Source organism: Babylonia areolata, chromosome 5, assembly GCF_041734735.1.
Source record: "Babylonia areolata isolate BAREFJ2019XMU chromosome 5, ASM4173473v1, whole genome shotgun sequence".
In the NCBI taxonomy this organism is placed as follows: Eukaryota; Metazoa; Mollusca; class Gastropoda; order Neogastropoda; family Buccinidae; genus Babylonia; species Babylonia areolata.
Window position 1 is genome coordinate 9,318,682 of NC_134880.1, and position 13,555 is coordinate 9,332,236.

At 43.9% G+C, this 13,555-nt stretch overlaps 1 protein-coding gene and 1 long non-coding RNA gene across 4 annotated transcripts in view; one reads left to right on the forward strand and one right to left on the reverse strand.

Annotated features, from left to right (window-relative positions):
- The window catches only part of LOC143281918 (uncharacterized), a 210,235-nt gene that overhangs the window by 29,933 nt on the left and 166,747 nt on the right, over nucleotides 1–13,555 (forward strand). Inside the window, exons 6-7 of one of the 3 annotated variants that reach the window (XM_076587215.1) lie at nucleotides 272–418; nucleotides 3,576–7,050. The exons of 1 other annotated variant lie outside the window; for it this stretch is intronic. In XM_076587215.1, the coding sequence (XP_076443330.1) occupies nucleotides 3,681–4,490 (810 nt within the window). In that variant the 5' untranslated portion in view covers nucleotides 272–418; nucleotides 3,576–3,680 and the 3' untranslated portion in view covers nucleotides 4,491–7,050. Of the gene's footprint in view, nucleotides 1–271; nucleotides 419–3,575; nucleotides 7,051–13,555 lie in introns of those variants that run through there. One more of the 3 variants, XR_013055196.1, reaches the window with a different exon arrangement.
- LOC143282358 (uncharacterized) lies at nucleotides 9,310–10,440 on the reverse strand. Its single transcript, XR_013055241.1, has 2 exons — nucleotides 10,286–10,440; nucleotides 9,310–9,455 (listed from the first exon to the last, which is right to left on the reverse strand). It is a non-coding gene; the product is annotated as an uncharacterized LOC143282358 (long non-coding RNA).

Consider the following 13,555-nt stretch of genomic DNA (forward strand, 5'->3'; position numbering starts at 1 on the left):
ACGACAGCCAGGAAGAGAATGAGAAAGATAAGTGATTAGATTAATTAATTGATCAATTATATATATATATATATATATATATATATATATATATATATATATATATATATATATATATACACACACAGTGTACACACACACACACACACACACACACACACACACACACACACACAAACAAACACACACACACACACACTGATATTACAATAATAATAATAATAATAGGTGATAATAATGATGATGATGATAATGATAACGATGATATCAGGGGTCCAGTGCCAAGGAGGTAGCAGGCAAGGACAAACACTCTGAGAGGGACAGTGGGCGGTTTGGCCTTCAGTGTCCTTCCCCATTCTCCCTCCCCGGACATCAACGCTGATGGGAGGTTGCTCCCAAGATGGACGGGCTTTTTTAGGTAATGGACTTGAACTTGAGGAGTGAATGGCCTAAAGGTAACACGTCCGCCTAGGAAGCGAGAGAATCTGAGCGCGCTGGTTCGAATCACGGCTCAGCCGCCGGTATTTTCTCCCCCTCCACTAGACCTTGAGTGGTGGTCTGGACGCTAGTCATTCGGATGAGACGATAAACCGAGGTCCCGTGTGCGGCATGCACTTAGCGCACGTAAAAGAACCCACGGCAGCAAAAGTTCCTGGCAAAATTATGTAGAAAAAATAAAATTGCACGCAGGAAAACATGCAAAAAAATGGGTGGCGCTGTAGCGACGCGCTCTCCCTGGGGAGAGCAGCCCGAATTTCAAAGGGAGAAATCTCTGTTGTGATAAAAAGAAATACAAATACAAAACTGACTCACGGACTACGATTTACTGCGCAGATTCAAAATCAGCGTTGAATGCACTTAGATTTGCGAATCAAAAATCAAGCCTTGAGATGATAATTGAAATGAAACACATTGTACATCAATTATCGATCAAAGGTATTCATGTAACTTTCATTTGGGTGCCTTCTCACTGTGGATTTTTTTGCAAATGAGAGGGCAGATCAGGCTGCCAGAAAGGCAGCGCGAAACAGCGAAGGCTCAATCCTCCTCAAGATCCCATTTGATTTACAAGAGAGTTATAGGTGTATTGAAAAACTGTCAAGTGATGGACATAAACATAGGCTAAAAGATTTAGACTGCCACTATCACCGTTACTGAATGAAGACAGTTACATTAAGCAACCCAAGACTTTCTTAAATGATTTATCTGTCTCCCAGTCAAGACCATTTAGAAGTTTATTTCATCGATTCCGTTTGAATGCCCTTCGAACTAAATTTTGCAAAAATATTCAGTGTATGTGCGGGAAAGAAGTCAACGTGTACCACATACTTGTCCAGTGTCCAAAAACAAGACAACTGTTCTTTCCAAAACTAGCCGACCAGTTACCACCAAACACATATTTGTCCATATGTTTTGAATGATTATTCATTACTTCAAAAAATTTCTGTTATAATTCATGTTATTGTTCACTGTTAATACAGTCCTTCGTAGCTCTTCGTTTTCTACCATTCACTACAGTCATCCCACCACCTCTTCTCATGTACCCCACGCCTCCTCTCCCATGCGCACATACCCCCCACCCCTCCACACACCCCTTTTTTTCCTTTCTTTTTGTGTCCTCGTCTAATATCACTAAACAGTGAAAAGACGTTAAAAGACGTTTATCACTTCATCCAAAAGACTAGCACTCAGATCTGTGGACTCGAGGTCAAGTGTAGAGGGATTGGGAAGTGAAGGGTGCAGAAGTCTGGGGGCAGTGTGTGTGTGTTGGGAAGAGGGAGTGTGTGTGTGTGTGTGTGTGTGGGGGGGGGGGTGATAGGTAAGAGGTGACGGAGGAAGTGGAAAATGCCGCTTGGCGCGTGAACCGAGCCGGTAGGACCACGAGTTGGGACAGCCCAGTAGCGCGAAAACGCGACACTGAAAGCGTGAACTTCGGATAGTCCAAAAACCTGACTTAGGACAGTCCAAAACCCGACTACATATTGTCCAAAAACCTGACCTGGGACAGACGAAAACTTGACTACACATCATCAAAAAACCTGACTTGTGACAGACCAAAACCTGACCCGGGACAGACCAAAACCCGACTACACATTGTCCAAAAACCTGACCTGTGACAGACCAAAACCTGACCTGTGACAGACCAAAACCTGACTACACATTATCCAAAAACCTGACCTGTGACAGACAAAAACCTGACCTGGGACAGACCAAAATCTGACCTGGGACAGACCAAAACCGGACCTGTGACAGACCAAAACCTGATCTGGGACAGACCAAAATCTGACCTGGGACAGACCAAAACCGGACCTGTGACAGACCAAAACCTGACCTGGGACAGACCAAAACCAAAACCAGGGACAGTCCAAAACCTGACTGGGACAGACCAAAATCTGGGACAGACCAAAACCAAAACCTGGGACAGTCCAAAACCTGGGACAGACCAAAACCTGGGACAGACCAAAACCTGACCTGGGACAGACCAAAACCTGTGACAGACCAAAACCTGTGACAGACCAAAACCTATGACAGACCAAAACCTGGAACAGACCAAAACCTGGGACAGACCAAAACCTGACCTGGGACAGACCAAAACCTGACCTGTGACAGACCAAAACCTGGGACAGACCAAAACCTATGACAGACCAAAACCTATGACAGACCAAAACCTATGACAGACCAAAACCAAAACCTGGGACAGACCAAAACCTATGACAGACCAAAACCAAAACCTGGGACAGACCAAAACCTATGACAGACCAAAACCAAAACCTGGGACAGACCAAAACCTATGACAGACCAAAACCAAAACCTGGGATAGACCAAAACCTGGGATAGACCAAACCCAAAACCTGTGACAGACTAAAACCTGACCTGGGACAGACCAAAACCTGGGACAGACCAAAACCTGACCTGGGACAGACCAAAACCTGGGACAGACCAAAACCTGACCTGGGACAGACCAAAACCTGGGACAGACCAAAACCTGGGACAGACCAAAACCTGACCTGGGACAGACCAAAACCTGTGACAGACCAAAACCTGGGACAGACCAAAACCTATGACAGACCAAAACCTGACCTGGGACAGACCAAAACCCGTGACAGACCAAAACCTGACCTGGGACAGACCAAAACTTGTGACAGACCAAAACCTGGGACAGACCAAAACCTGGGACAGACCAAAACCTGACCTGGGACAGACCAAAACCTGGGACAGACCAAAACCTGGGACAGACCAAAACCTGACCACACATTATCTAAAAGCGTGCCAGTCAAGAGAGGGGTGGGCTTGGGGTGAAAGCTGGAGGGTAGGGGAGATGGGGGGCGGGGGGGGGGGGGGGAGAGTTGTAGTCCTTTGCTTTCTGCTCGGGCGCTATAACGCGAACTTTTCGTTTTTCCCAACAGCGAGTGTACGCGAGAGTTGCTCAAAAGTGTGCCGCGAGATAGCTCAACAGAACCGATTCGATCTGATAATTTTTTTCTTTTATATTCATTGTTTTCTCTATTTGTCTCTGTCTTTTTTTTTCTTTTAAACTTAACCCCTTTCCCCCCTTCTTTTCTGTCATTCCTCAGAGCCCACCGAAGGACACTACAAAATCGTGATGTGATCAGAAACTGCAGAATCCCGTGGCTGCTTTCCTCGTTCAGCCAGCCAACATCCTCAGGGCAGCCTTGGTCATGGTACCAGCCACCACCCTCGGGGCAGCCTTGGTCATGGCAGGAACCAACATCCTCGGGGCAGCCTTGGTCATGGCACGAGCCACCACCCTCGGGGCAGCCTTGGTCATGGCACGAGCCAACATCCTCGGGGCAGCCTTGGTCATGGCACGAGCCAACATCCTCGGGGCAGCCTTGGTCATGGCACGAGCCACCATCCTCGGGGAAGCCTTGGTCATGGTACCAGCCAACATCCTCGGGGAAACCTTGGTCATGGCACCAGCCAACATCCTCGGGGCAGCCTTGGTCATGGCACGAGCCACCATCCTCGGGGCAGCCTTGGTCATGGCACGAGCCAACATCCTCGGGGCAGCCTTGGTCATGGCAGGAACCAACATCCTCGGGGCAGCCTTGGTCATGGCACGAGCCAACATCCTCGGGGAAGCCTTGGTCATGGCACGAGCCAGCATCCTCGGGGCAGCCTTGGTCATGGCAGGAACCAACATCCTCGGGGCAGCCTTGGTCATGGCACGAGCCACCATCCTCGGGGAAGCCTTGGTCATGGCACGAGCCAACATCCTCGGGGCAGCCTTGGTCATGGCACGAGCCACCATCCTCGGGGCAGCCTTGGTCATGGCACGAGCCAGCATCCTCGGGGCAGCCTTGGTCATGGCACGAGCCAACATCCTCGGGGCAGCCTTGGTCATGGTACCAGCCAACATCCTCGGGGCAGCCTTGGTCATGGCACGAGCCACCATCCTCGGGGCAGCCTTGGTCATGGCACGAGCCAGCATCCTCGGGGCAGCCTTGGTCATTGTTTCTTGTTGTTAGTTTTTTTTTGTTTTTATTATTATTATTTTATTTATTTTTTGGCTCAGTTGAAGAACGCGATTTCCGCCTTGGCATGCCGGGGGTCTGTCAGTATAAATAGCATCCCCGCTTTCTGGAAACTGTGTGCTGGAAATTTCCTCTTTTCTATTGCTCTCTTTATTTGCCTTTTTTTTCGTTCACTGTTGTCTCCTTTTTTCTGCCTTCCCCAGTCCATCCCCTCTTCCCCCACCCCCCACCCCCCTTTTTTTTTTTTTTTTTTTTAATCAAGCAAGCCTTGACTTTTTTTTTTCTTCTCTTTTCCCCAGTCTATGATGTACTATCTGTGGTGCTTTGCTCTGGCGATTAGGTAGTGAAATTGTAAAACACTGGGATGGACACAAGCTGTCCATTCTGCAGTGTTATTTACCTGTGTGGACTTTTTTTGGTGGTTTTTTGTTTGGCTTTGAAGCATTGTTTTGTCATTTTGTTTACGATATTTTTTGTAATGAAGGGATGATAAATTAAGCGGAATGGCTGGCGCCCTCAGCACTGCCTAATCTTACTTGCCATGAGGAGCTAAATGGTTAGGATATTGTGTCATGTATTGTATTTTGTAGATTTATTTGTCTTATAGGATTTGTGTGTGTGTGTGTGTGTGTGTGTGTGTGTGTGTGTGTGTGTGTGTTAATGCGGTGAACATTTGTATGGTTTGACAGTCTAATACGGCCCTGTGCGGTCGGCTGGACTATAAGCAACAATTAACAATGAAGAACGCGATGGGTTGCTTTTTAACCAAGGTTCTGATTGTAGTATGCAAGACTGATAGCTCTATGACAATTGTATTGTTTCAGTCAATTGTCAGGGCTTGAATAGTCAAAATAAATAAGAGAGAGAGAGAGAGAGAGGGGGGGGGGTATTCCATTACCTGAAAAGCAAAAAAGCAAAAAAAAAAAAACTATAAAATATCAATCTACTTTTTACAAGGTACACACTTTTAGACAAAGTATGGAACGTTACATTTTTTTTCTGAGTGAGCTTGCTTCTCATGCCACCGACCTGATTCACAATGTGTTGCAATGCTGTGAAATAAGCTTTGAGTTCAATGTCCAAGAGTTCATACGAACGGCGAAAGAGACGACGTTAACAGCGTTTCACCCCAGTTACCATCATCAAAATATTGCAAGCGGAAGGCTCTTATACTGAAGAGGTGAATGTTGACAAAGAATACCACAATTCTGACGACGGAAGCTAAAGGTTGGGTCATTGAGACACCCACTGGACATCCGAGGGGTCTGTGATGAGGAGAAGAGAGGACTGGCCGTACTGAGTGAGTTAAGGGTCCCGGGGAAACAGCATTATGGTACTGGCCGAAATGAAGCAAAATTACTTTCTCCTGTTCGTTAATGTACATGGTCTTGTCTATTTCAACAAGCCAGCTTGGATTTAAAAAACAAAATTCAGACTGAGTAGTTTCTTTTCTGAAAGATGCAGATATTGATTATAGGTATAGGATGGACCATTCAATGATCTTGTTAAGGATAATATTTCATAAAAAAAAAGTTTTATTATTATTTTTTTTTATTTTATTGAACTTCTCATTATTGAAGGATAAGGCTTGTTTTGTTTGTGTTTGTATTTGTATTTCTTTTTATCACAACAGAGATTTCTCCGTGTGAAATTCGGGCTGCTCTCCTCAGGGAGAGCGCGTCGCTACACTGCAGCGCCACCCATTTTTTTTTGCATGTTTTCCTGCGTGCAGTTTTATTTGTTTTTCCTATCGCAGTAGATTTTTCTACAGAATTCTGCCAGGAACAACCCTTTTGTTGCCGTGAGTTCTTTTACGTGAGTTAAGTGCATGCTGCACACGGGACCTCGGTTTATCGTCTCATCCGAATGACTAGCGTCCAGACCACCACTCAAGGTCTTGTGCAGGGGGAGAAAATATCGAAAATATCGGCGGCTGAGCCGTGATTCGAACCAACGCGCTCAGATTCTCTCCCTTCCAAGGCGGACGTATTACCTCTAGGCTATCACTCCTCAAAATGAATGACGAGATTGCAATGTTAAAGAAGAGTATGCAGTTATCCAGTCTTCATGGGAGGCAGTGCACGCTGTTCCAGTTCTAGACCATAAAACTAACAATTCCTGATGATTTATTCCAGAGCATTTTTTTTTTTTTTTTTTTTTTTTTGGTGAAGATTACATCAAGTAGTATCCCTTATGCTACGTGTTTTCCTACTTTCTTTCTCCTCATAGTTGCACATGCAGAGGTTTTTGACTCACTTGTATAAACAAAGTGAGTCTATGTTTTAACCCGGTGTTCGGTTGTCTATGTGTGTGTGTGTGTCTGTGTGTCTGTGTGTCCGTGGTAAACTTTAACATTGACATTTTCTCTGCAAATACTTTGTCAGTTGACACCAAATTAGACATAAAAATAGGAAAAATTCAGTTCTTTCCAGTCATCTTGTTTAAAACGATATTGCACCTCTGGGATGGGCACAAAACAATAACAAATGAAGCCTAATTATATGCAAACTGCATTTACTGTTATATTTATATTTTTTGTATTCTCTAAACTTGGCACTTTGATCTGATATTGATCTGATATTCTGACCCAACAACAAGAGCAGTCATTATTATCATTTTTTTGTTCAAACAGGAACTTCTTTTGCTAAGCATGGAATTTTTATTTATTTTGCAAACGTTTTGGTGCAAATAGTAAAAAAGGGAAATTACTCTGTAATTATTGCTAGGGGACTTAATTTGCTTTAAACTGATCTTTCTCATCTTAAACATTACATTTGGAAATTATACTCAATACATAAAAAGCTTTGATTTTTTTTTTTTTTAAGTGCATCACAAGTGAGTCTTGAAGGCCTTGCCTCTCTTGTTGTTTTGTGTTTTCATGAGTAGGAAGACAGTACATGTTTTGTGTTATCAGTCATAGGTGAATCATGCTGCTCTGTAGAGTATTCGGATATGACTTTGTTACCTGATTGATTTCGTTAGTATGCTGTTGGTTGGGTTGTTTTTGTGTGTGTGTGTGTGTGTTTTTTTTCGTTTGTTTGTTTGTTTATGACGGGCACAATAGCCGAGTGGTTAAAGCGTTGGACTTTCAATCTGAGGGTGCCGGGTTCGAATCTCGGTAACGGCGCCTGGTGGGTAAAGGGTGGAGATTGTTCGAGATCTCCCAGGTCAACATAATATGTGCAGACCTGCTAGTGCCTGAACCCCCTTCGTGTGTATACGCACGCAGAAGATCAGGTACGCACGTTAAAGATCCTGCAACCCATATCAGTGTTCGGTGGGTTATGGAGACACGAAAATACCTAGCATGCATGAACCACGACAGAGTCATCGGCAAATCGATGTTAGTCGTGTAACGGAAAGAAGAAGTTTTGTTGTTGTTGTTTTTTTAATAATCGTGGGCAGTTCAATTTCCTGTAAGTACTATGCTTGTATTTGTATTTCTTCTTATCACAGCTGTTCCGAATGTGTGAAATTCGGGCAGCTGTCCCCAGAGCGCGTCGCTACACTACAGCGCCACCCTTTTTTTTTTTTTTTTTTTTTTTGTCTAGCGGTAACGGCGTCTGGTGGGTAAAAGGTGGAGATCTCCCAGGTCAACATATGTGCAGACCTGCTTGTGCCTGAGCCCCCTTCGTGTGTATACTCAAGCAGAAGATCAAATACGCACGTTAAAAAGACCCTGTGATCCATGTCAGTGTTCGGTGGGTTATGGAAACAAGAACATACCCAGCATGCACACCCCCGAAAGTGGAGTATGGCTGCTTACCTGGCGGGGTAAAAACGGTCATACACGTAAAGGCCCACTCGTGTACATACGAGTGAACGTGGGAGTTGCAGCCCACGAACGCAGAAGAAGAAGAAGAAACTACGTTTATTATCAGACCTTTCCAAATAAATTGAAAGTCATCCACATTTTGCTGTTCCTTTGGCAGTTTATGATTACTCCAACAATTCTTTATCTGGTGGTATCTGTGTGCCTGAAAGTTGCAAGAACTACTTTTTATTGACAAAAGTTAAGTTTAACTCTCTCCATACGAACGGCGAAAGAGACGACGTTAACAGCGTTTCACCCCAGTTACCATCATCAAAATATTGCAAGCGGAAGGCTCTTATACTGAAGAGGTGAATGTTGACAAAGAATACCGCAATTCTGACGACGGAAGGTAAAGGTTTGGTCATTCAGACACCCACTGGACATCCGAGGGGCCTGTGTAGAGTAGAAGAGAGGACTGGCCGTACTGAGTGAGTTAACATGCAAACGAAACAGGCATCTTCACTATTTTTCTCTCGTGACAAAATGTGTCTGTCTGTTATACTTTGAGTGACATTTCGACAGAGGTTTTTATTTTTATTTCATTTATTTATTTATTTATTCATTTATTTATTTATTTTTTGATTTATGGGAAACCACACACAATCATCAACATTGTCGGTCAGAATATTTTCGATAAGTATAGCCAGTTCGAAGAAAAATGAATAGAAAAATGAATATATGAAAATAATCTTTATTGAAATGGAAATACTTTGCACAAGATTGTGTGTGTGTGTGTGTGTGTGTGTGTGTGTGTGTGTGTGTGTGTGTGTGTGTGTGCTGGAATGTAGCGTTTGTATATTTCTGTTCTTTACAAAGATACCTTTGCAGGGGTGAAGAAACGCCTTAATTCAATTGAATGTTTGAACTGCTTAGCATACACAGACCTCTTTCCCCCTTTTTCTTTTTATTACTGGAGCATGCCAGATTCATGCAGACAGTAGTAACTTCAATAGTGGAGCATTTTTAGACATCTACTATTGTTGTCAATGGTCACGAACCATTGTTTTTTTGTTTTTTTAACATTGCTGTTGTTTTTATATGGCATCAGAATAAGTGTAGGTGTGACATTGTTGTTAGTTATTGTCTACTCCTATGTGTTCAGAGTTCTTGTAATAGTGTCTGCTGTACAAAGTTTTCCTTATAACCTGTGTGTTCAGAGTTGTAATAGTGTCTGCTGTACAAAGTTTTCCTTATAACCTGTGTGTTCAGAGTTGTAATAGTGTGTACTGTACAGAGTTTTTCTTATAACCTGTGTGTTCAGAGTTGTAATAGTGTGTACTGTACATAATGTTCCTTATAACCTGTGTCTTCAGAGTTGTAATAGTGTGTACTGTACAGAGTTTTCCTTATGACCTGTGTGTTCAGAGTTGTAATAGTGTCTGTTGCACAGAGTTTTCCTTATAACCTGTGTGTTCAGAGTTGTAATAGTGTCTGTTGTACAGAGTTTTTCTTATAACCTGTGTGTTCAGAGTTGTAATAGTGTCTGTTGTACAGAGTTTTTCTTATAACCTGTGTGTTCAGAGTTGTAATAATGTCTGCTGTACAGTTTTCCTTATAACCTGTGTGTCCAGAATTGTAATAGTGTGTACTGTACACAGAGTTTTCCTTATAACCTGTGTGTTCAGAGTTGTAATAGTGTGTACTGTACATAATGTTCCTTATAACCTGTGTGTTCAGAGTTGTAATAGTGTGTACTGTGCAGAGTTTTCCTTATAACCTGTGTGTTCAGAGTTGTAATAGTGTGTACTGTACAGAGTTTTTCTTATAACCTGTGTGTTCAGAGTTGTAATAGTGTGTACTGTGCAGAGTTTTTCTTATAACCTGTGTTCAGAGTTGTAATAGTGTGTACTGTACAGAGTTTTCCTTATAACCTGTGTGTTGAGAGTTGTAATAGTGTGTACTGTACAGAGTTTTCCTTATAACCTGTGTGTTCAGAGTTGTAATAGTGTGTACTGCACAGAGTTTTCCTTATAACCTGTGTGTTCAGAGTTGTAATAGTGTCTGCTGTACAGTTTTCCTTATAACCTGTGTGTTCAGAGTTGTAAAAGTGTGTACTGTACAGAGTTTTCCTTATAACCTGGTTGTTCAGAGTTGTAATAGTGTGTACTGTACAGAGTTTTTATTATAACTTGTGTGTTCAGAGTTGTAATAGTGTCTATTGTACAGTTTTCCTTATAACCTGTGTGTTCAGAGTTCTTGTTATAATAGTGTCTGCTGTACAGAATTTTCCTTATAACCTGTGTGTTCAGAGTTCTTGTTATAATAGTGTCTGTTGCACAGAGTTTTCCTTATAACCTGTGTGTTCAGAGTTGTAATAATGTCTGCTGTACAGTTTTCCTTATAACCTGTGTGTTCAGAGTTGTAAAAGTGTGTACTGTACACAGAGTTTTCCTCATAACCTATGTGTTCAGAGTTCTTGTTGTAATAGTGTCTATTGAACAGTTTTCATTAAATCCGTGTACCCCTACGGGAGTTTTCTGCATTAAAATTTTGTTGACTGAATGATATTGTATTCGCATGGTGATTTCTTTGCAATATTTCATAAACGGATAATTTGATAACATTCTGATTGCTGAACTTACTTCACCTACCTACCTACCTACGTACCTGCACAGATACCTGCCAGCCTACCTTCCTACCTACCTACCTACGTACCTGCACAGATACCTTCCAGCCTACCTTCCTACCTACCTACCTACCTACCTTCCTACCTAACTTCCTACCTGTCTACCTACCTACCTAACTTCCTACCTGTCTGCCTACCTAACTACCTACCTTTCTACCTAACTTCTTACCTACCTACCTATCCACCTACCTACATACCTGCCTTCCTACCTACCTCTGCATAGATACCTACCTACCTACCTACCTTCCCACCTGCCTACCTTCCTTACTACCTTCATGCCTTAATACCTGCCTTCCTGCATAGATACCTACCTAGCTACCTATCTGCATATACTTACCTATCTTCCTGCCTACCTACCTACTTACCTACCTACCTAACTACATACCAACGTATCTACCAACCTACCTAACTAGTTAACCTACCTTATACGTACGTACGTACGTACGTACGTACCTACCTACCTACCTACCTACCTGCATACCTACATACATACAAGGATTAAGAATGTTCAACACTGAACTCTTCTGGGGCATATGGGAGACCTCAAGGCTCTTTGTCGGTTTCAAACAGGAGAATTTGGTGTGAACAAGGGGCATCGAAATGGCGTTCAATCGTCAGCCACTCCATGTTTGAAAATCACAGAAAACAATGTGCGGCTCGCGCATGCTGTCTACCCCCTCCCACCACAACTCTCTCTCTCTCTCTCTCTCTCTCTCTCTCTCTCTCTCTCTCTCCTGCAACAAGTATTATCCATTCATCCACCAGCGCGCACGCACGCACACACACACACACAGAGTCGCACACCAAAGACACACACACACACACACCCGCGCGCGCGCGCGCACGCACACAAGAGTGCGAGCGCACACACATGTATGTACACACACACACGCGCGCACACACACACACACACACACACACAAACACAAACACAAACACACATGCATGTGCGCGAATGCATACACCGATTTCATTAATGTTTTATGAATCGACGATTCTATAACACACACACACACACACACACACACACACACACACACACACACACACACACACACGCACACACACACACACACACACACACACAGATCCAGGTAGTTTATTCATTTTAGCCCTAATCCCGTCACGAAGGGCAATGGGAACAGAGACTATAATTACAAGATCATTTACAGACATAATAATTCAAACACTGCAACTGTGGACAGATCAGGTTAATCAGGAACATTCAGAAATATTTCCCTATCTCATAGGCTTTGCAGAAAGAAAAAAACACACACAAAAAAAAAAAAAAAACAGAGACAAGTTCCCCACAGCACAGGGAGAGAGACAGACACAGACAGTCAGATAGACAGACGGACGGACAGACGGGCAGATAGAGAGACAGACACAGAGACAGAGACAGAGGAGACAGACAGACGAAGTGAGAGAGAGAGAGACAGAGAGAGAGAGAGAGAGAGAGAGAGAGTGAGTGGGGGGGGGGGGGAGGGGGAGTAAGAAAATCGGCTATGAGCCATAATTCAAAATATGAGAGGTAGGGAGGAGTCGAGAGGGTGGTGGGTAGGGTAATGGTGGGGTGGGGGGTGGAGGTGGAGGATGAGGATGAGGATGAAGCACTCAATACGCGTATCCAACATCGTATTTCCAATTTTCACACCTTGCAGTTTTTACGCTCTTCCAGAAAGGAGACATTCCATCAGGGCCTGTTAATGTTTCGGGCAAACTTTGGCCATGTGAGTATCATTTCTTCTTCTTCTTCTTCTTCTTCTGCATTCACTCGTATGCACACGAGTGGGCTTTTACGTGTATGACCTTTTTTTTTACCCCGCCATGTAGGCAGCCATACTCCGTTTTCGGGGGTGTGCATGCTGGGTATGTTCTTGTTTCCATAACCCACCGAACGCTGACATGGATTACAGGATCTTTAACGTGCGTATTTGATCTTCTGCTTGCATATACACACGAAGGGGGTTCAGGCACTAGCAGGTCTGCACATATGTTGACCTGGGAGATCGTAAAAATCTCCACCCTTTACCCACCAGGCGCCGTCATCATTTCAAGCAATATAGTTATGTATCAGCCATAGTTTGATTTTTTTTGTTTTTGTTTTTTTTCTTCTTTCTTTTCATCACAAGCATGAAAACATGATTATATCTGGAGACACGCATGATATTTGCACCGTTCTGTTCAGTGGATGGTAACCCGGGAGAGAGAGATAGAGAAAAGGAGAGATAGAGAGTGAGGGAGAGAGAGAGAGAGAGAGAGAGAGGGAGAGAGAGAGATAGAGAAAGGGAGAGATAGAGAGTGGGGGAGAGAGAGAGGGAGGGAGAGAGAGGGGAGGGAAAGAGAGAGAGAGAGAGAGGGGGAGGGAGAAAGAGAGAGGGGGGGAGGGATTGAGGGAGAGAGAGGGGGAGAGAGAGGGAGGGAGAGAGAGAGAGAGAGGGAGGGATTGAGGGAGAGAGAGGGGGAGAGAGAGGGGGAGGGAGAAAGAGAGAGGAGGAGGGAGAGAGAGAGAAAGAGAGGGAGGGATTGAGGGAGAGAGAGGGGGAGAGAGAGAGGGAGGGGGAGAGAGAGGGCGGGGGAGAGAGAGGGAGGGAGGGAAGAGAGAAAAAAGAGAGGGAG